Here is a 21,329-nt window from a genome sequence, read left to right as displayed (position 1 = left end):
CAGCCACCCGCACCCCTTTCCCAGCCCGGGGATCACGCCAGTCGGCCGAGCTTCCGCCTCGGGAGCCGGGAATCCTGCCCCTCTGCACTGCTGCCCCCTCAGGGACTTCCCGGCAGTCGGTCGCCTAGGCCAGCGCCCCACCCGGAGCCCCACGTGTGCTGCCCCCAGGTTCCCTTTCCGACCCCCTTCCCCTTAATTGGGAGGCCCCGCCCCGTGCGCACTGACGTCGGACGCCGCTGTCAGCCGGCGCTGGGGGGGGTCGGTGTGGGGTAGAATGGCCGCTGCCGCCGTCACCCGCGGGACCCCAGGAGGTAAGAGCCAGGGCCTCTCGCCCGCCTCTCCGCCCCCGCGCCAGGGGGCGCAGCTCCACCCGCCCGGACGTGGTTCGCCGCGCCGGGGACCACCACCCCTCCTCCGGGTTCGCCCCCACTGCCCGCTTCCGTCCTCCTCCCCCGCGCCAGGGGGCGCCGCTCGGCGTAGGGCCCCACGGCTGACCTGCCGCGCCGAGACTGTCTGGGGGACCCCCGCACTCCCGCTGCCCCTCGCCCGCCGCATGCCCGCGGACTCTGCCCCGCAGCTTCTCCAGAACATCCCTCCATGCAGACGGGAGGCAGGACCCTCCCACCTCAGAGCTTCTCCCGGGACCACCGCCCCGCCGTGGGGGGCCGTCCCCGGCCACCTCCGCACCCTGGCGGGCGGCCTAGCGCGGAATGCGCACCTGCGCCCAGGGGCGGAGTCCTTACCCCAACCCAGGCTCTACAACGCGCAGCTGAGCTCCGACAGGCCTCCTCCCCCTCTTCATCCCTGGACACCTGGCGAAGCCCGCACTGAGAGCCTCCGCGAGCTTCCATCTGTTCCCCCAGGAGGGTCCGGGCTTAGGCTGGATCCAGAGTGATAGTGTAGGGTAGGCCTGGAGGCCAGGGGAGGCAGAGGCGTTTGGGGAGGGTGGGGGGAGAGGTGGGTAGGGGCTGTCAGCCGCACGATGGAGGATGGGTAATCCTGATGGTGGGAAGCTGATTCCTGGGTGTCTAGCCCAGATAGTACTAGGCCTTGACCAACCTGGACCAGAGGGGGAGGTTAGGATCCGTTATCAGGTCTGCGCTTCCTCTTGGAAAAATCAAATAGCGATAACTCAGGGTGTGTCTTCCAAGGCCTAGCTCTACCCTCGGACTTAGATCTCCTGCCCAACCCCCAACATCCAAGCTCTCATTTGCCACACCATTCTCCAAGGACCCCATGCCCTGTGTCCCAGCCCCCAGTACCTGACCCCACCGAAGCCCCAGCCTTCGCAAGAGCCCACTGTAGGGCGCCAGCCTTGCCAGCCTTCTCCCCTCCCCCACCCTACTCTTCCTGATTACTCTCTTCTGTCGCGTCTCCCTACTCACGTTGGTTCCTGGCACCATGTCTGGTTTCTCCTCCTCCGTTCCCTGGCTCTACTCGCAACATCAGAGTCTAGCTCCTTTCTCTTTCTTCCTCATCTTTCTCAGATATCACGACCCAGTTCTGTATTCCCTCTTCCACCTCATCCTCCTCATCCTGGATAAGTGTGGGGGCTTCTGCCATGACCTGTTCTCTCCCTTCCCAGCACAGACTCCCCCTCCCCCCGGCCCCTCAGGCCGGGGGTGACCTTGCCCCTGGAGCCCTCACCATGAATACCAAGGACATCACCGAGGTTGCTGGTGAGTTGATAATCCAGGTTCCCAGTTTGAGCACAGCCTTTTTCTCCCTCCACACTGTGGTGACCCTGTAATTCTTGAATCCCTGCTCTCCTTGTCATGGGTTCAGTTTCCCCCAATGCTCTTGATTCAGCCCTTTGCCCCTGGGCCAGCACACTAAGCCCTCCCTTCTAATTCCCTCTAGAGAACAGCCACCACCTGAAGATCTTTCTCCCCAAGAAGCTGCTGGAGTGTCTTCCTCGCTGTCCGCTGCTGCCTCCAGAGCGGCTACGGTGGAATACAAATGAGGTTTTCTAGGGAGCCTGGAGGATTAGGGCCTGGTGGGCACAAGAAGGGTGAATGGGGGTCTTCCTGGGTCTGTCCACACTCCCAAGTGCAAAGTACTGTTCTGGGCTAGTTGGCTCATAGGAGAGGTCTAAAGACCAGCATCTTGTGGGAGCTCTCTCCTTGGCATATCCACCTGGGTAAAAATAATAGCTATCACCCGTAAAGTACTTCTTACAAACAGCACTGTGCTAAGCACTTGACACGCGTTACCTCATTCAGCCCTCTAACGACACTGTAAAGCAGGCTCTGTTATCCTGTGGTCTAGAGGAGGAAACCGACTTGCCTCATGTCCTTTATCTAACTCGAGATCCCCTGCTGTTAACCCACACTGATGCTGGCTCTATCTGGAGGGTACAGTCCTGTGTTACACACCTTCTGTACTCCCCACACACAGTGCTTTGTATATACTTGGTGGTTGATCATTATTGATCCGATTATTTGATTAGAAAAGAACTGTCGGTAAAAGGGTGTGTGTATGTGTGTGTGTGTGTGTGTGTGTGTGTTACTGTTGTAAATGCAGGAAGAGCTGGGGGGTGAGCAGGGTTTCATGGATCCGGGAAGGAATTTGGTCTATAGGATGACTAGGATTTCCAGACTTGGAGAGATGTGCACACGGTACTTCAGACTTGTAGGGCACTAACATTCAGGAGGTTACTGCTCAGGGCATGTTCAGGGAAGAATCAGGGGACCAGTCTGGCAGGACTGGTAGGTGCAATATAAGTAAATAGTGGGAACGTGGGAATGATGGCTTGACGCCTGGTCAGGGAGAATCTTGGAGTCAGGCTGAGGAATCAGGAATTCCTGGCAGTGTCAAACCATTGAAGTTTTTTGAGTCAGGAAGTGACACAAAAGTGGAATTTGGAGAGAGTAAAAACGTATACACTCTGAAGCATGGATGCTGAACAGCTTGGACCTGCCCCCAAGATAAAAGCCCCAGGTGGGAAGGTGAAAAGGTGGGGTTAGACTTTTGTCTGTGATAGAACCAGGAATGGAACCTAGGATTCTTAGGGCAGTGGGCCTTGCTGGATCCATATACCTGGCAGTGTCCTCCACTAGCTAGCAGAATTCAGCGGAGAGTCAGACTGAGGGGGTGACTGAGAGGCCAGGCTGAGATTATGAAGGGGACATCCACCTGAGTACCTCCCCTCCTACAGGAGATTGCATCCTACTTGATCACCTTTGAGAAGCACGATGAGTGGCTATCCTGTGCCCCAAAGACAAGGTGAGAAAGTTTGTGAAGATGGGGAGTGGCAGGGGTCCTGGGTTCTGTTCACAGAATTCGAGGCGAACCCTTTCCTCCTCAGACCTCAGAATGGCTCCATTATCCTCTACAATCGTAAGAAGGTGAAGTACCGGAAGGATGGTTACCTCTGGAAGAAGCGGAAGGATGGGAAGACCACCCGAGAGGACCACATGAAGCTGAAGGTCCAGGGCATGGAGGTAAGCGAGGCATCCAGCCCATCTGCCCTGGCCCGCCCTTCTTCACCCTTAGCTGGGTTCCAGCCCTGCCAAGGCTTGGTGACATTGCCTCACCACCCTCCCAGGCACCCTTCCCTTTTCACTCACTTTGCATCAGCTGGCTGATAGCCCACTCTCTGCTTCCTATTTCCCTCAGTGACCCAACTCTCCAGGCCTTAGGCCATGCCTCCCCTGGGGGACACTGATGCCCAGTCCCCTCACCTGTTTTGTGTTTCCCTCAGGAATCCACCTATGGGACCTCTAAGCACAGGTTTCTCTTCCCCAAATCATTGCTCCTCCTCTCAGATGTGTTCTTGCCCTGCCCTCCAATTTCTAGATAGTCCCATATCTCAAACGTAGTCCTCATTGTAGGGCCCGGGTCCCCCTGTTCCCTTTTCCTATCCTTCATTGTGACTTGGGGTGCTGGGATTTTAAAGGTGTGTGAAATAGGTGGGGGTGGGTGAGGGTTGAAGAGGAACTGGTGGAAAGATTGGGATTCCTGCAAAGGGACTGAACAGAGGAAGAGTTGGGGAGCAGACTAGCCCTCCCCCCACCCCAGCCTGTCTCCTGGCAGTGTCTCTATGGCTGCTACGTTCACTCTTCCATCGTCCCCACATTCCATCGGCGCTGCTACTGGCTGCTCCAGGTAAGGACGGAAGAGCTCAGGAAGCCACCCTCTTCCTGGCTTTTTGAGGGAGATGGGGTCTAAAAGGCTGCAGGGGAAGGATGGCTAGGTTCTGAGTGCGGAAAGGAGCCTGGGAAGCGAGAGGGGCTTGGGGATGGAGAAAGCCAGACCTTGGGGGTGAGATTGGGGGGTACCCAGGAAGAAAGTGAAGACTAGGAAGCTGAGCCCCTGGACCTCAGGACCCCATGGTGCTCTGTGTATATACCTTTGTGCCCTCAGAACCCTGACATCGTCCTCGTGCACTACCTGAACGTCCCAGCCCTGGAGGATTGTGGAAAGGGCTGCAGCCCCATCTTTTGTTCCATCAGCAGCGACCGTCGAGAGTGGCTGAAGTGGTCCCGGGAGGAGCTGTTGGGACAGCTGAAGCCCATGTGTAAGGCAGCAGGGCTAGGACAGTGCTCCAAGGGGAGTGGAAACAGGGTTCTCCCAAAGGCACGAGGAGCCTGTGAGGTGACCATTTCCCTCCAAGCCAGGAGGGTGCTTTCCTGCGGGGGTGCTAGGCTTCCTGGTGAGTTCTAAGGTGTTGGAATGTGGAGAAGGGACAGCTGTGAGCTACAAATGCACGCAGTCATGAGGCTGCTGGCATCTGTTTAGCTGACCAGAAGTCTTGGAGCATCTCAGGTGCTTGGAGGAGCCATCGAGGTGCTCTGGGGACTGTTTTGTGGTGGCCCCACAACACTTCCCCCCCACTCTCCTCTAGTTCATGGCATCAAATGGAGCTGTGGGAACGGAACAGAGGAGTTCTCTGTAGAGCAGCTGGTGCAGCAGATCCTGGACACCCACCCGACCAAGCCTGCACCCCGAACCCATGCCTGTCTCTGCAGTGGGGGCCTTGGTTAGTGACCCCTGACCTTGGTACTCTCTTCCTTGCCTAATCACACTGCACTTACTCAAGCCAGGGGGATTTGCATGCAAATTTGCATATCTTTTGCATATTCCAGAAAGATGGGCCAGATGAACAGAAGCCTTCCCATTTGGGTGCACACTGGCCCCAGCTCCTTTTACTTGAGGCTTGGCAGCCCAGACTCTTGATCTATCTTCTACCCTTAGCAACTCCTTCCACTGCAGCATTACCACTTACACCCAGCCTTAGCTTTATTCCTACTTGGTACCCCCTTGTGTCTGTTCTTTTGTCCTTTTTCTATACCTTTACCTGTTTCTCTCAGCTACTCTTCCAAGCTCTCAGTCCTATCTGCAATGCCTCTCCAGTCCTGTTTTGTTTGGGGAAAAGTGGGGAAGGAGAAGCATGTCGGCTGCCTCCCAGTGGCCACAGTCAGTATTACAACTCTGGTATATAGCAAAGTCCCAGGAAATACATGAAGGCTTCCAGTAAGGGAAGGCTGGAGAAAGATGTGTCATGTTCCTTCTCTCCTTCCCACCTCTTTCCACTCCAGGTTCCGGGAGCCTTACCCACAAATGCAGCAGCACGAAACACCGCATCATCTCTCCCAAAGTGGAGCCCCGAGCTCTAACTCTGACCTCTATTCCCCATCCCCATCCCCCCGAGCCCCCTCCACTAATAGCCCCACTTCCCCCAGAGCTCCCCAAGGCACACACCTCCCCATCTTCTTCCTCCTCTTCCTCCTCTTCATCAGGCTTTGCAGAACCCCTAGAGATAAGACCTAGCCCTCCCACCTCTCGAGGGGGTTCGTCAAGAGGAGGCACCGCTATCCTCCTTCTGACGGGACTGGAGCAGCGTACTGGGGGCTTGACACCCACCAGACACTTGGCTCCTCAGCCTGATCCTCGGCCTTCCATGAGCTTGGCTGTGGTTGTAGGCTCTGAGCCCTCTGCCCCACCAGCACCTCCCAGCCCTGCCTTTGACCCTGATCGTTTTCTCAACAGCCCCCAGAGGGGCCAGACATATGGAGGAGGGCAGGGGGTAAGCCCAGACTTCCCCGAGGCAGAGGCCGCCCATACCCTCTGTTCCGCCCTAGAGCCTGCTGCTGCCCTGGAGCCCCAGGCAGCTGCCCGGGGTCCCCCTCCACAGTCGGGAGCAGGTGGGAGAAGAGGAAACTGCTTCTTCATTCAAGATGATGACAGTGGGGATGAGCTCAAGGCCCAGGGGCCTGCCCCACCTGCACCTTCACCCCCTCCTTCACCCTCGCCCTCACCTGCCCCCTTGGAGCCATCCAGCCGGGTCGGAAGAGGGGAGGCCTTGTTTGGAGGAGCTGGCGGGGCCAGCGAGCTGGAGCCCTTCAGTCTTTCATCATTCCCAGACCTTATGGGAGAACTCATCAGTGACGAAGCGCCAAGCATCCCTGCCCCAACCTCCCAGCTCTCTCCTGCTCTTAGCACCATCACAGACTTCTCCCCAGAGTGGTCCTACCCGGAGGTGAGTGTTAGGCTTCTCTCCTCACTCCCCCATCCCTCTTACCCCATAGTCTGCAGCCTAGTTCCCACGGCTGCGTTGTTCTCCTCCAAGCCTCTATTTTTCCACAAAGTGTAGCTTCTTTCCTGTTTCCACAGTCCTGACTCACCCTTTTCCCTTCCTCCCCCTTCTACGTGGTAGCTGTGGCTGTGTGAGTCCCCCAAGTGCCCAGGTTCCCTTGGGGACTGTTTCACGGGGAGGGAATTGGGGAAGCTCAGCATGGAGAAGAGAAAACACAGCTGGGATGTGACTACAGACCTTGGGAAATGAAAAGACTGTCTTCAGCAGTGAAGAAGTTCTGCTTTATGCTGCCCCAGAGAGGGAAAGGAGGAACTACAGTGGGGGCCTAAGAAAAGGACTTCCTCCCAATGATAGCTCTCTACAAATGAGTTGGTAGTCTTGGGGGAGGCAGTGAGTTCCCGTTTCTGGCACATTCAGGGGGTCGGCGGATTGGTTAGAGAGGGACAGATGAGCTGACCTCACGCCACTGGGTCTTGTCCAATCCCTGTACCGCCAGACTATCTAGCACAGGGCCCGCCACGGAGTAGATATTCTCGGGGTGTCTGCATTAATGCATGAGCGTGAGTGAATACACTGCAGAGGTCTGGTCACACAGCCCTCTGACTTCTGTCTGCAGGGTGGGGTCAAGGTGCTCATCACAGGTCCCTGGACAGAGGCCGCCGAGCATTATTCCTGTGTCTTCGATCACATCGCAGTGCCAGCCTCACTTGTCCAGCCTGGTGTCTTACGCTGCTACTGTCCCGGTATGGGGATTGGGAATCGTCGAGAAGGAACTAGCATGGGCAGTGAGGACTTCTGGGAAGCACTGGGAACCAGTATGTTGGGTTGCTCCTGAGAGCACAAGGACCTCATCTAGTCCTGAGGCTGAGCCCCATGGCCCCCGGCAGGCAAATGAGTCTGGGCTTAGGTGTCGAAAGGTCTAGGTTCTGGTCCGAGAAATCTCCTCCTTACCTGACCAATGACCTTACAAACACCTTCTTTCTTGGGTCCTTGGCCTCCCCTCAGGTAAGGTCAGTCATTTGTCGCTAATGTCTACCCAGGCCTCTGGCTTAGAGTCGGAGTCTCGGGCTCTAATCCAGGGAGTTCTTGGGAGAAGGAGAAGGGAGAGATGTTAATCTCCTCTAACCAGTCTTGGGACTGCAGGACATCGGCTTCTAGACCTTTGCTGTCAAGGACGGTAGCGATTAGCCATATGTGCCTATTGAAATAAATAAAATTTAAAATTCAGTTCCTCAGTCACACTAACCACATGTGGCTAGTGCTACGCTATTCGACAGTGCAGATAAACATTTCCGTTGTTGAGGAAAGTTTGGTTGGACAGCACTGGTCTAGATGTCATTGCCAAGGCTTGTCTCTGCCTTTTTGGCCACCAACCTTGCCCCTTACCCTGCACTCAACTGTCAGCCTTACTGTGGTACCCCCAAGGGTCACCAGAGTGACAGGTTGATGGCTTTGTTGCCTGAGTGTGTTCTCCCCCAATCTCAACAACCCTGCTCAGTGGTTCATGAAAGGAAAAGCGATGAGACCAGAGAAGCTGCAGCTTGGGAGGAACAGTCTCAGGCCCTAGTCCTGGGGCCAAGCCCTGGTGGTTTCATTCTCAAGACTATAGATATTGAGACCCTGGGACATAACTCTCACTAGAGGCCATTGGTCAGCAACTAACGCTCCTTCCCCCAGGGTCGTGACCTCCAGACTCTGATCTTAGGGGACCAAGGGGTTTGTTTATCCACCATGAAATTGTTTACAAGTATAGGTGTCTCTTGACCCTCAGCTTCCAGGTCTTTGTGCTGAGTAACAAACATCCTTAACTACAGGGATTAGAGTCCCAGGGGTCTCTGGCCCATAGCATGTATTAAGTTCTTGAATGAATAGAATCCCTTCTCAGTGCCAAGGCCACCAAAGCCAGGGGCCTATTCACCCACAGCAGGGGAGCTGGAGAGCTTGATATGAAATGCTCATCTGTGGCTCTGACACAGGGTGCCAGGGAAGGAGCTGGAGAAAGAGAGCCCTTCTCACTTATCCTGCCCTCCCCAGCCCATGAGGTAGGGCTGGTGTCTTTGCAGGTGGCCGGGCGGGAGGGGCCCCTTTCTGCTTCTGTGCTCTTTGAGTATCGAGCCCGCCGATTCCTGTCACTGCCCAGTACTCAGCTTGACTGGTTGTCACTAGATGGTAAGTACCTAGCCCTCTGACCCCAAGTGTTAGCCCCCACAACCTATGAGCATGACGTGCTCCTAGACCCCTCACTCAGGTGGCCCCGACTTTATCAGTCTTTTCTCAAGTCCTGCTTTGTCATTTCTAAATGCAGCAGCAAACTTCCTTCATCTCCTTTTCCCCGTAAATCTTGAAGCCATCTTTGTATGTGGGATGTGCGTGTGTGTGTGTGTGTGTGTGTGTGTACAAAGAGTGCCAAAAAATGTATACGCATTTTAAGAAAGGAAAAAACTTAAAATTGTAATACTCAATCTATACCAATAACAGAAGATGAATACAAGTCACGTTTGACTTCTGCAATTACAAGAGGTGCTCAAAGTGGTTACCATCACCGTCCAGACACTTCTGATTACGGTGAACTACTGCTTGAGCAACATTGACCAAAGTGTCCATTCGTATACGTTTTTTTGCACCCCCAGTATATAAGGGTTTGTGTGTGTGTGTACACACACACCTATAGGTGTATATATTTACATGTATACGTGTATGTATTTTAATTTTCTTGTTTTTCCTCTAATTATAAAGATAACGTGTTTATTATAGGAAGTTTGGAAATTACAAAAAAGCACAAGATAGAAAATGAAAATTGCCTATATTACTACTCAGTAACATCCACTACTTGAATACCATGGTATACTTTCTCAGACAAACACACTTTCTTATACAAGCACAGGCACACATGTACGTACACGTATACGTGTGTGTATTTATTTAAATCTAGAACTGTGTTTGTTCTTTTTACTGGTTATCCCTCCTGTGGCTTTGAGAATTGTATTTCTCTGCTCCTGCTTCTTTCTCAAGGTTTGCTCTTCTCCGACTCCTCCTCTGGGTGTCTCTGTTGTTGCCTCAGTTCTGCCATCATCCTGTTGAGTGCGCCTGCCTCCTTCCATCCCTCCTTCTTGCCCTCATGGGCTCGCCCTTAGCTTGCCTCCCTCTCAGAGCTGCCTCCTCACAAAGCCCGAGTGTGTGTGTGGGTTTCCAGCAGCCGACCTTGGAATCTTGCCAGGTCTCCTAGTTCTGTTGTGTCCTGCTGTGACTGCTCCTCACCTTAGTTTCCTGTCCCTGCCTAATCTGTGTTGGGCCATCTCTTCTGTGGGTCGCCCCATTCCTTCTTTCTATTTCTAGCTCTCCTTGGACCAGGGTCTTGTCCGTCTTCTTCTCTTCCTTGTTGCTTGTTTGATAGTCCCCAGCTCTCCTTCGTCTTCTCTTTCTTCTCACTTTGTTTCTCCTTCCTGCTCTCCTCTCTGTGGTGCTTGGCTCTCTGCTCATCATTTTCCACCCTCCTCCCCACCATCACTTCTGTACCTTCATGCCCTCCTGTCTGGCATCTCAGACCATCCCTGATCCCCACCCTGTTTCTCTGTGCCTGTTTTCCTATGGCTCTGATCCCCTCCCGCCTCCCCTCCTTGTCCTTGTATGATCTCAAGAGGGGACAGATATAGCTTGGGATGTGTGTGTGTGCGTGTGTATTCGTGCATGGGCTGGCGGGGAGGAGGAGGAATGGACATGGCTATCCATCTCTGTCACCTTCCCTCCCTGCCATCCTCTTTGTGGACAGCTGCGGGGGGCTGGGAGGAGGGGGTGGTGCTTTTCAAAGCATAGTCCCTGAGCTCTTTTGGGCAGTAGGTAGCAGAGAACAGGGACCCTGGAGTCCTTCAGCCCCAGCATGGGGGACAAAGGTAGTATCTGGGGCAAGAAGAAAAGACAGAACAGCTAACCTAGGAAAAGACTCAGGGAGCGTGTGTGTATGTGTGATCTGGGGCAGCTCCAGGCTGGATGCCAGGTGGGAATTCCTACTGTCTCTGTGTCTTAAAAGACACAATTGTGGTTCTGGATTCTAGTCCTAGGCTGATAAGTAGTATTAAGAGGATTAGGCTTAATGAATCTTGATGAGCTGTTTTTCAAAGGTGGGTGGATAAAGGGACTGTTGTTTTGGAGAGGAGGAAAGAATATAGTTTTGTCGTCACCTCCCAGATCCTAGGATAGGTCCAGTTCTGGTGTTGAGGGCATCATCTAGCCCCTGCCCACTCAGTCTCCCATACCCATTCCCCCTCAGACAACCAGTTCCGGATGTCCATACTGGAGCGACTGGAGCAGATGGAGAAGAGGATGGCAGAGATTGCAGCAACTGGGCAGGCACCCTGCCAGGGTCCTGATGTACCTCCAATCCAGGTACTTCCATGACGGAGGTCTATAGTGGAGAACAGGGGGAGGGTCTTCCTTAAAAAAATGGCTCTGGTGTATGACTCCTCACTCTCCCGGCCCCAACCTCCTCAACTACCCCTCCTCCCTAATCCCTGACGTCACCCGGCTCCCAACCCCTCCCTGTGGCAAGAGTGGCTATTCTGGGCACCCTGTTGGCATGACAAGCTTCAGACTATTTCTGGTCTGAAGAAGGGTGGAGGTGAAGGAGAGGTTGGGGGAGGGGATCAGGAGGGTTGGTGCTCAGCACTCTGTGGGTCCTGAATCTCTAAAGGAAGAAGACTGGGAGAGGACTCTGGGTTCTGAGGGGGAGAAGCCATTTGTGGATATGGCACTGATCTGAGCTGACAGCACAGCATGGGCAAGGGTGTGTGAGGTCTGGCTGCCAGAGGCGCTGGAGGAAGTTGGCTATGGGAGTGGGGGACACCCAGAAACTCAAACTGGAAGAACCGATGGGCCATCAGCGGTCTGGGTGGTGGGAACCTGGAGTGGGAAGTGTGGAAAGGGGCAAAATTAGAAGCTGAGACGGTGTGGGGTGGCCAAGGCCATCCCAAACCAAGGGACCAGATGCTCAGGTCTCTGCATAAGGGTGTGTGTACTGCAGGATGAAGGCCAGGGGCCCGGGTTCGAGGCACGGGTGGTGGTCTTGGTAGAAAGCATGATCCCACGCTCCACCTGGAGGGGTCCTGAACGTCTGGCCCACGGAAGCCCCTTCCGGGGCATGAGCCTTCTGCACCTGGCTGCTGCCCAGGGCTACGCCCGCCTCATCGAGACCCTGAGCCAGTGGCGGTGAGCAGGGGCAGCAGGGAGGGGACTGGGCAGCCACTGGGACAGCAGTGTCAGGGGACTGAGGAGGACCTGGAGCCCTGCTAACAGGGAGCTGGGGTCACTGTAGGAGAAAGGAAGAGGGGCTGGAAGAGCATTTGTATTGGGGGGTAATTTTAATATCCAAAGTTACGACTTCTTGCCTTCCCTACATTCGTTAATCACTGACTGCCTCATCCCACTGACCATAGTGCTTTTAGACAACTTGCTTCCCTGTCCCTTCAGTTCTGATGTTCCCACTCTGTCCCTTTCCCAAACCCTCCAGGAGTGTGGAGACTGGAAGCTTGGACTTAGAGCAAGAGGTTGACCCACTCAACGTGGATCATTTCTCTTGCACCCCTCTGGTGAGGATGCTGGATTCCTGAGTGCATGTGGGGCAGTGAGAAATGGGGAGGGTGGTTTAAAGGGAAGACCTCCTGCAGGGAAGGAGTGGGGAGGGCAAGGGACTGAAGACCTGGCCACCTGGAGGAAGGGCCCCAGGCCTCACCTCCACCTCCGCCCTCCTGCTCCTCCCATCCTCTCCCTGCCCCTCCTCAGATGTGGGCTTGTGCCCTGGGACACCTGGAAGCTGCTGTGCTCCTTTTCCGTTGGAACCGACAGGCACTGAGCATTCCCGACTCTCTGGGCCGTCTCCCCCTGTCCGTGGCTCATTCCCGGGGTCATGTGCGCCTTGCCCGCTGCCTTGAGGAACTGCAGAGACAGGAAGCTTCAGCAGAGCCCCCACCTGCCCTGTCACCACCCTCCTCCAGCCCCGACACTGGTGAGGGTTGCCCCTAACCTTTTTAGGAGGGGGATGTGGGTGGGAGGATAGGCCAGGGGAAAGCTGGAGAGAAGGAGACAAGTGTGAGGAGGGCAACTGAGGAGGCAGGGATGGGGAGGTAATACTAGCAAGGACATGGAGATTGAGTGCAAGGATGGAGCAGGTAGGCAGCCCAGGGATGGGAGATGGCTCCTGCTGCCCTCACCTTCTTCCCTCACCTCACAGGTCTGAGCAGTGTCTCCTCCCCCTCAGAGCTGTCGGAAGGCACTTTCTCCGTCACATCAGCCTATTCCAGCGCCCCAGATGGGAGTCCTCCCCCCGCTCATCTGCCGACTGCTGAGATTACTATGGAGGAGGTGCTCCCAGGCCAGCTCTCCTCTGGTGCCCCGGAAACCCCCATATTCCTCATGGACTATGAAGCCACCAACCCCAAAGGGTCCCCACCCCCTCCTCCTGCTCTCCCACCAGCCCTGGATGCGGGGGCTGCTCCAGAAGAAGCCGACAGCCCACCAGCTGTGGACGTGATCCCGGTACTGCTTATGTTGATGGAATTAGGAGGGCTAGAGAGTGGGGTGCGGGGGTGAGGTGAGGCCGACTGGCCCTGAAACAGACTGAGTCTGGCTCCATGAAGAGACAAGCTTCTTGGGGAACCAGAGTGATGGAGGGAAGTTGGGACGATTGTGGAGGAGAGAGATTGCCAACATGGAAGTATTTGGCAATGACCTTTAGTGAGGAGGAGGCTTGCACATGGTAAAGGCTAAGAAAGTCTTGTGGAATGAGTGAGAGTGCATCTTAAGTGTAGCAGCATACTTCTCTTCTAGAACCTGGGGATGTATCTGCTTTGAGAGACTCGTAGATTAACTGGGTAGCACTCGAGTACAAAAACTTAGAGACCTGCACAAGGGAGGCTGTTGCATGTGGACAGCAGGAAGTGCTGCTGGCTTCAGGGTTGGAGTAGAGGCAAGGCTGGAGCCATTCACTAGGTTGTTATGTGGTCAGTAAGCACCGAGTTGGTTCTTGGTGGGGTGGCAGGCATGGCCAAGCCTGCGGGTAGGTTTTCCTGGCCCACTGCCACGGGGCAGCGACAGTGGGACAGTGGGCAGCTGGGCTGGAAGGCCAAATCCTTCATTTGCTCAGCTCTTGAATCTCCATTTGGAGTATGTCCTTCCTCTCCTATATTCTCCACATCTCAACACACGTGGCAGGCCAATAAATATAAATGAATGAATCTGGAAAAGTGGCCGAGAAAGACAGGGTTAGGACAGCAATCCCTGAGGCCTCACCGACTGGTAGTGAGAGGAAGAACAAGACAGGAAGTGGCCTGAGTTTACAGCTGTGGCGGGGCAGCAACATTTGGCAGTTGGGGCCCCTGAAGGCTCACCCAGCTTCTTCATCTAGGTGGACATGATCTCACTGGCCAAGCAGATCATTGAAGCCACACCAGAGCGGATTAAACGAGAGGACTTCGTGGGGCTGCCTGAGGCTGGAGCCCCAGTGCGGGAGCGGACAGGGGCCGTGGGGCTCAGCGAGACCATGTCCTGGCTGGCCAGCTATCTGGAGAATGTGGACCATTTCCCCAGCTCAGCCCCTTCCAGGTGACCAGCTCAGGACAAAGCCTCCGGATTCTTCTTCAGGGGAAGGTGGGAGGGAGGAAGGCAACTTCCCCATAGGCAAAGCTCCATTCTGGCAGAGTCCCCAGAGCCTCTGAGAAGGGGGTTGGAACTGGCTAATGAGCTCTGAAGTCGCTCTCTCCGGGCTCTGTTGCCGGGGGGGGGGGGGGGGGGGGGGGGTCTCTCCACAGCAATCCCTAGCCATGAAGCGGGACTTTGGATACCCCTTGACTTGCTTTCTCCTTGTCCCTACAGTGAACTGCCTTTTGAGCGGGGTCGCCTGGCTCTCCCTCCAGCGCCTTCCTGGGCAGAGTTTCTCTCTGCATCGGCCAGTGGCAAGATGGAGAGTGATTTTGCCCTGCTGACATTATCGGATCATGAGCAGCGGGAACTGTATGAGGCAGCCCGAGTCATCCAGATGGCCTTCCGAAAGTACAAGGTCAGAGGGCTGGGGGGGTCTCAGGATGAATTACACAATCTCGAGTCAAGGGAGACTGTGGGCTCCCAGGACTTTGGGAGGAACAGCAGTCATCCAGCCACACAGGCCTCAGATGGGGTGAAGGGTCAGGGGACCGCAGGGAAGAATGGAAGGACAGGTCACACATCTATTAGGGGGACCCTTAGGTGCTAAGACTTCCTTTTCACCCCTTAGGGCCGGAGGCTGAAGGAGCAGCAGGAGGTGGCAGCAGCTGTGATCCAGCGCTGTTACCGGAAGTACAAGCAGGTGAGATTCCCCCCTCAAGAACACCCACTAACCCACACTCACACACATGCATTCCAGCCCAGAGCATCCAGATCGATGCTGGAGCCCTAACTCCCCTTCTCTCTCCACAAGCTGACCTGGATTGCACTTAAGGTATTAGGCATGAGATCTGGTGTGAGGTTGTCTGTGATGATTCAGCCTTTCCATGAGTGATTAGAGAAAGACATCAACTGAACTTGGGGGGATGACCCTGAGGGGTTTGGGTCTCCATTCCAGGCTCTTATTCCTCCTCCCCACCCCTACAGTTTGCACTCTATAAGAAGATGACCCAGGCAGCCATCCTGATCCAGAGCAAGTTCCGAAGCTACTATGAACAGAAGCGATTTCAGCAGAGCCGTCGAGCAGCTGTGCTCATCCAGCAGCACTACCGCTCCTACCGCCGCCGGCCCACGGGCAGCCTGCCTGCTCGCAACAAGTGCGGCCCGCCCTTAAGCCCTGTGCCTGCCCACTGCCCAGGGACCCAACTCCCAGCTCACTGTCCTGGCCCCTGCCCTTCCCTGCTAGGGTCCCCTATGGGGCTGAAGGCAGGGGATGCCTGAGTGTTGTGTGAGGTCTCCTCATCCTTTCTGTCTTCCACCAGAGGCTCCTTTCTCACCAAGAAGCAGGACCAGGCAGCCAGGAAGATCATGAGATTCCTGCGGCGTTGCCGACACAGGTACTCATCCTTTCTCCTGTTGTCACCCCACCAGATCTGCTGGTCTCTTCTGATGTCTTCTTTGTCTCTGCAGGATGAGGGAATTGAAGCAGAACCAGGAGCTGGAAGGACTTCCCCAGCCAGGACTGGCCACCTGACCTCTTCACGCCTTTCTCACCACCCTGGGGGCCGCTTCTTGCAGTCTTAAGGGAGAGGGCTCTCTGGGGGAGGGGGAGCCCCCTGTCGGCAGCTTTCCCTGTCACTTTAGTTGGAGCCCTTCCTAGGTCTCCAGCCTCCACCCCTCCAAAGTGCTGGACTCCCTTTCCCACCGCCACCCCCAGCTCCTCCACCTCTCTGCTCTTCCCTCTGGGTCTTGCCTCCTCTTTTGGTCCCCGGGTCCAGAAGACCCACGCCCCACATACCTGCATCTTCAGCTGTGACCTCCAGAGCCCTGCCTGCCCCTTCTCCACATCTCTTTCCCTGCCTGCACCCGCCTCGACCCCTTCCTGACTTGCCTTATTTATTTGTTCAATGCGTCTCTGAATGTATCCGCCTGGCCCCACCTCTGCCTTCGCTGTGCGCGCGCCCCTCGTGTTTCAGGGCTGACCGTGCCCGCACCCGACTCCGCATGTTTGCGTCTTGTTTCTTCCCTTTCTGGCCTTGTCTTCCCCCCTCACTCCGACTCTGGCCAACCCAGGGGCCAAAGGGGGGCTGTATATAGGAACACGTTGCGGAGTCCCGCCCCGTCCCCCGAGGGGAGGGGGCTTGTACATATGTAACATACAGAGTATAGTGAAGAATCTATTTAAGGCGCCGCGGGGAAGGCTTCACGGCCGGACTTGTGGTTCCCGAGCGCGGCGGGGACCTCCTGCCGGTCCCACGAGCACTTTCTACTTGTGCATGGGCTTGATTTCTACAAATTGCCATTAAACATCGCTGCACCAGCCAGCCTCCGGCCTCTCTCTGCGAGGGGGGGGGCGGGGACGGGCGGGGCGGGGCCTCAGCCGGCGAGAGGCTGCTGTGGGTTCTGGGCCGGAAGAGCGCGGCGGGGCGGGTGCGCGGTTTTCCACCTCCGACGTGTTTCCGGCCTTAAAGGCATTTCGCCCTTCCCTTTAAGACGCGCCGCCCCCTCTCAGTCACTCCCAAGATGGCGGACCTACTGGGCTCCATCCTGAGCTCCATGGAGAAGCCACCCAGCCTCGGTGACCAGGAGACTCGGCGCAAGGCCCGAGGTGAGGATCCCAAATTCACATCCGCCTTTCTTCACCCGGTTCTCAGGACCGCACTCTTCCCTCATGGACGATGCTGCCTCTTCAACCTTGAAAGACCCTTCAGCGGCCCCTTCCGAGACCCCCAGAATCCCTAAAAGGGCTGCCGACCCGCCCACCTTTCGTAGCGGACGGTGATTGGCTACCTGAGGCCTAGCGCCAGCTTCTTCCCTCTCCCGCAGTCCTTGTTTTCCATTTGCCGATGGGCCTGCCTGTCCGCTGCTGGCGTGCTCTGATTGGCAGGGTGCCTCCTACCCCACCCAACCTCTTGGTGTTCCTCAGCCCGCCTTCGGGTCGCAGGAGGGCGTGTTCCGCCGCTCCTAGCTGCTGTGTCCCACAGCCCAACCCCATTCTGATTGGGTTCAGGATACGCCCATCCACAATCCTTTCACCTCTATTGGCCATCTCAACTTAAAGGTCTACCTATTAAGTCGTGTTAGACCTTTCTCTGGGCCACCCCATCCCAGCATCTCCAGTTGGTTGCTGGTTTCTTTTGGTGCCTTTATATACCTCCTACTAGATTTAACCCGGTCTCTCCTGCCTTCCTCCAGCCCTTCTGTAACCTTAAATTCCCGAGCTGCCCGGGGGGCATCGTGATGTTGATTGGAGAAATGAGAATGCTCCTGCCCGGTCCGATTAGCTGTAGTCTCCCCGCCTGTGCTCCCTAAGTAACTTCCCTGCTGGCTGGCTCTAGTTCGGCTGCCGGCCAGGCGGTGCAGGTTTCCCTAGGGTTGCTTGTGCTGTGACGTGTGAATGAGTCTGACCGAATGACTGCCTTGGGGAGGACCCCAGCTCCCAACCCTGCGGACCTTGACCGTAGTAGACAAGCCCCGTCCCGGACACTGGCTCCCCACCCGCCCGAGGGAGACCAGGGCAGGCCGGATGCCTTCAAAGTGCTCATCAAGTGCTCCTTAATACCGAAATGTACGTTTACTGAACGGTTCCTAAGGGCCATGGGTACCCTCAAGAGCCCACACTCTAGAGCACTGATGAAATGCGCATTGATGAAAGGATCACACAGATTTAATGACCCACTTGATAAGTGCTCAGAAAGAAAAATAATTGTTATGAGATCAGCAACCTAGTGGTCTCTTCAGTGACCTGAGATCTGAAGAATAGATGATTCAGTAAATGAGAGAGGGAGCAGTGTTACAGGTAGAGAGGTGTATTTGAAAGCTGAGGAAGGAAGGAGCATAATGGGAACCGGCAACTGGAATTATTTCATGCTCACCATGATTGTCTAGGTGGGGTTCGCCAGCAGCAGCTGTCAGACTAGGAAGCTGAAGTTCAGAGTTTAGTCACTTGCCTGAGGTCACCTGGTTACTAATTGGCAGGGTTTTAAACCCAGGTGTGACTTTTAAGCCTATATTCTTAACCATAATCTTATGCCACCTCCTCCGAAGACTCACAAACCAGTTAGCGAACAATCAGTGGCCACGATGGGATGCAGTTATGGTCAGAGCCCTTGAGGTCGGAGAGGTGAGAGCTCCTAAATTATCAGGCTCTGGGACTACAGCGATTAACTGGATAGGAGATGAACAGGGTCCCTGCCTCCTAGGAGCTCAGAGTCTGGTAGGGAAGACAGAAAGTTACCTTGTGTTAGTTCTCAGCACATGCTATAGTGGATGTCTGAACCAAATGTGTGTGGTCCCCAGAGGAAGACGTGAGTAACTCTGACTCATGGTGGATGTCAAAGTTTGCAAGAGGAGGAAAAGCATATCAAGCAGCAGGAACATCACGTGCAAAGGCATGGAATGATTAGGGAAATGGGAAGAGGTTCAGTGCAGCTGGAAGGATTCAAATCCTGTGGAAGAAGTGGGCCTTAAGAATATCAAGGATTGGAAATGGCAGAAGAGAGGAGAGGGGACATTTAAGACTCAGGGGTGAGGAGTTCACTTTGAACACCTATGCTCCCAAAGGAGAAGGGTGTCAGATTAGCCATTTCAGCTTTGTCCTGCTATAGAAGTGAGAAGTGGGGGGATGTTATAAAATATAGGAAGTTAAACAAGTTCCCCTTTCCGATGTAGACAATGAGATGATAAAGTTGAGGCTAGGGCTTAGTCTGTTCTCCTTACCTTCCCAGGTGCCTTATAGTTCTTTGTATATTGTGGGCATTAAATAAATGTTTGTTAGTTGGTTTCCACAGTGAGCTTGGGAAGTGAGGTTAAGTATGATTCTAATCTTTGCTACTCTCACTAACTGTGAGCTCCTGAAGGGCAAAGCTATGTCTTAATTATCTTTGTGCTCCAGGGCCTAGCACAGTGCCAAGTATAGAGTAAATATCGACAAATGCTTGGTGAATAAACAGTAATCCTCCCTGCCCAGCCTGATACCTCCCAGTGGTCACCAGACCTCCTCCAAAGCCTTGCAAACTCTCTCCACCCATGCTTCCACTCCGGGCCTCATGCTGCCTTTCTCACCCCCAGAGCAGGCTGCCCGCCTGAAGAAACTACAGGAGCAAGAGAAACAACAGAAAGTGGAGTTTCGTAAAAGGGTGAGAATAACGAGAGATTAAAGGCAGCCTCAGGAAGGACTTCCAATAAGTTAGAATTAGAACCCAGTTTTGTTTTTTTTAAATGTCCCAAGAGAGGTGAAGTCTGAAAGCCCATGGCATGGCGGCTGGGAAAGGTGTGGGGAGGCGACGGTTTGTTGGCATAGCTGGGAAGAGGGATATTGGGGCAGAGCCATCATCTCATACCTTCTTCCCATTTTCCTCTCCCAAGATGGAAAAAGAGGTGTCAGATTTCATCCAAGACAGTGGGCAGATCAAGAAAAAGTTTCAGCCGATGAACAAGATAGAGAGGAGCATACTGTGAGTGTCTTGGGCTAGGGGTGGCCAGGGTGGCATGAAAGGGCCAGCAGGGGAATCCACAAGACGAGGATACTCGGTCCCCTGGTGGCTCTACATATTTTTCCCCTCTCCCCTCCCTTCCCAGACACGATGTAGTGGAAGTGGCTGGACTGACATCCTTCTCCTTTGGGGAAGATGATGACTGTCGCTATGTCATGATCTTCAAAAAGGTGAAAGGCCTGAGTTCCCCCACTCTCTCTGCTTTTCAGCCTGTACCCCCATGGAGAGAAAAATGAAATAAAATGTGTATTGGAAACTTGACCCCAACATCCCTTCTTCCCCAGGAGTTTGCACCCTCGGATGAAGAGCTGGACTCCTATCGTCGTGGCGAGGAGTGGGACCCCCAGAAGGCTGAGGAGAAACGGAAGCTGAAGGTGAGTTTTGCCTGGCAGTCCCGGGAGCGCTGCAGTCCTCCACTGGGTGGGGTTGGGGTCAGGCCCCTGAGCACACGCACCCCACCTTTGCACCCCTAGGAGCTGGCCCAGAGGCAGGAAGAGGAGGCAGCCCAGCGGGGACCTGTGGTGATAAGCCCCGCCAGCGACTACAAGGACAAGTACAGCCACCTCATTGGCAAGGGGGCAGCCAAGGATGCGGCCCATATGCTACAGGCCAACAAGACCTACGGCTGTGGTGAGGCCACCGTGGGCTGGGGAGGGCATGGGAGAGGAGCACTGGATGGGGGCAGGGGAAGGGACCTGTTGAAGCATGGGGATCCTAGGCCCTCCCACCCTCCCCTCTGCCCCCAGTGCCTGTGGCCAACAAGAGGGACACACGCTCCATAGAGGAGGCCATGAATGAGATCCGAGCCAAGAAGCGTCTGCGGCAGAGCGGGGAAGAGTTGCCCCCTACTTCCTAGGCATCCCAGCTCCCTGGGACGGGGCAGGGGGCAGGGAGGGAGAAGGCTGCTGCTGTTGGAACCCATCCTGGAGTCCCAGCTCTGAACCACCTCCTAACAGCCACCACTCAGGCTGAAGGAGGCAGGTGTTTGATTTGTCACTGTTAGAGCTTGGAGATGTATGTGTGCATGTGAGAGAGAGAGGGAGAGAGAGAGAGAGAGAGAGAGAGAGAGAGAGAGAGAGAGAGAATGCACAGGTGGGTATTTAATCTGTATTCTCTGTTCTCCTTGGAACTTTCTTCCCCATGGGGCTGGGGTTACTTTACATTCAATAAACACTGTTTAACCCATGTCTTGGTTTGTTTGAACAGAGTAAGGTGGGTCCTGGAGAGGAAGAGAAATAATTTTAGCTTGAGCAGTATAAAATTGTTTTGTGTAGGCCAAAGATGGCCAAATACTAGCACTTTCATAAGAGATACTAATTTAAGAGCACAATTGTTAGAGCCGAATATTCTAGATTTGGATCCTCGTTCTGCCAGTTACTAACTCTGTTATGTTGGGTGAGGTATTCAATGTTCTTGTGCCTCAGTTTCCTCACCCCTAAAATGGGGCTAATAATGGTAACAATCTAATAGGACTGTTTGAAAGATTACACAGGTCAATATATATGACAAATATTTAGAGCCCTTCCTGCCTTCGAGCTCCACAGAAGTGGGAGCTGCTCTGGTTTTCACTCTCACCCTCCGCACTGCTGTGCTCTGCAGATCGCGTACTACAACTTATTGGCAGATCTGATCCAACTTCCCCCTCACGGTGATGTCAGAACCTAGGT

General features: G+C 54.7%; 2 protein-coding genes across 16 annotated transcripts; both read left to right on the top strand.

Annotated features, from left to right (window-relative positions):
- Nucleotides 1–204: 204 nt before the first annotated feature.
- CAMTA2 (calmodulin binding transcription activator 2) lies at nt 205–16,487 on the top strand. 15 transcript variants are annotated; one of them, XM_074320502.1, is made up of 23 exons: nt 205–311; nt 1,586–1,679; nt 1,861–1,964; nt 3,158–3,225; nt 3,308–3,443; nt 4,036–4,107; nt 4,366–4,519; nt 4,847–4,981; nt 5,541–6,481; nt 7,155–7,281; nt 8,573–8,707; nt 10,806–10,921; nt 11,556–11,740; nt 12,042–12,120; nt 12,314–12,536; nt 12,789–13,066; nt 13,935–14,131; nt 14,402–14,585; nt 14,799–14,870; nt 14,982–15,002; nt 15,155–15,324; nt 15,490–15,564; nt 15,638–16,487. In XM_074320502.1, the coding sequence occupies exons 2-23, from the start codon at nt 1,649–1,651 to the stop codon at nt 15,699–15,701; spliced, it is 3,567 nt and encodes a 1,188-aa protein (XP_074176603.1). In that variant the 5' UTR covers nt 205–311; nt 1,586–1,648; the 3' UTR covers nt 15,702–16,487. The 15 variants fall into 15 exon arrangements, with proteins under 15 accessions (XP_074176603.1, XP_019570650.2, XP_019570652.2 ...); XM_019715091.2 differs by having other exon boundaries at nt 12,762–13,066; XM_019715093.2 differs by having other exon boundaries at nt 4,021–4,107.
- A 120-nt stretch (nt 16,488–16,607) lies between these two features.
- Nucleotides 16,608–20,847, top strand: SPAG7 (sperm associated antigen 7). Its single transcript, XM_019715089.2, has 7 exons — nt 16,608–16,775; nt 19,238–19,305; nt 19,535–19,623; nt 19,748–19,832; nt 19,947–20,036; nt 20,136–20,292; nt 20,409–20,847. The coding sequence occupies exons 1-7, from the start codon at nt 16,691–16,693 to the stop codon at nt 20,516–20,518; spliced, it is 684 nt and encodes a 227-aa protein (XP_019570648.1). The 5' UTR covers nt 16,608–16,690; the 3' UTR covers nt 20,519–20,847.
- The last annotated feature ends 482 nt before the right edge of the window (nt 20,848–21,329 follow it).

Source organism: Rhinolophus sinicus, linkage group LG15, assembly GCF_036562045.2.
Source record: "Rhinolophus sinicus isolate RSC01 linkage group LG15, ASM3656204v1, whole genome shotgun sequence".
NCBI lineage: Eukaryota > Metazoa > Chordata > Mammalia > Chiroptera > Rhinolophidae > Rhinolophus > Rhinolophus sinicus.
This window is presented reverse-complemented; position numbering and strand designations above follow the sequence as displayed.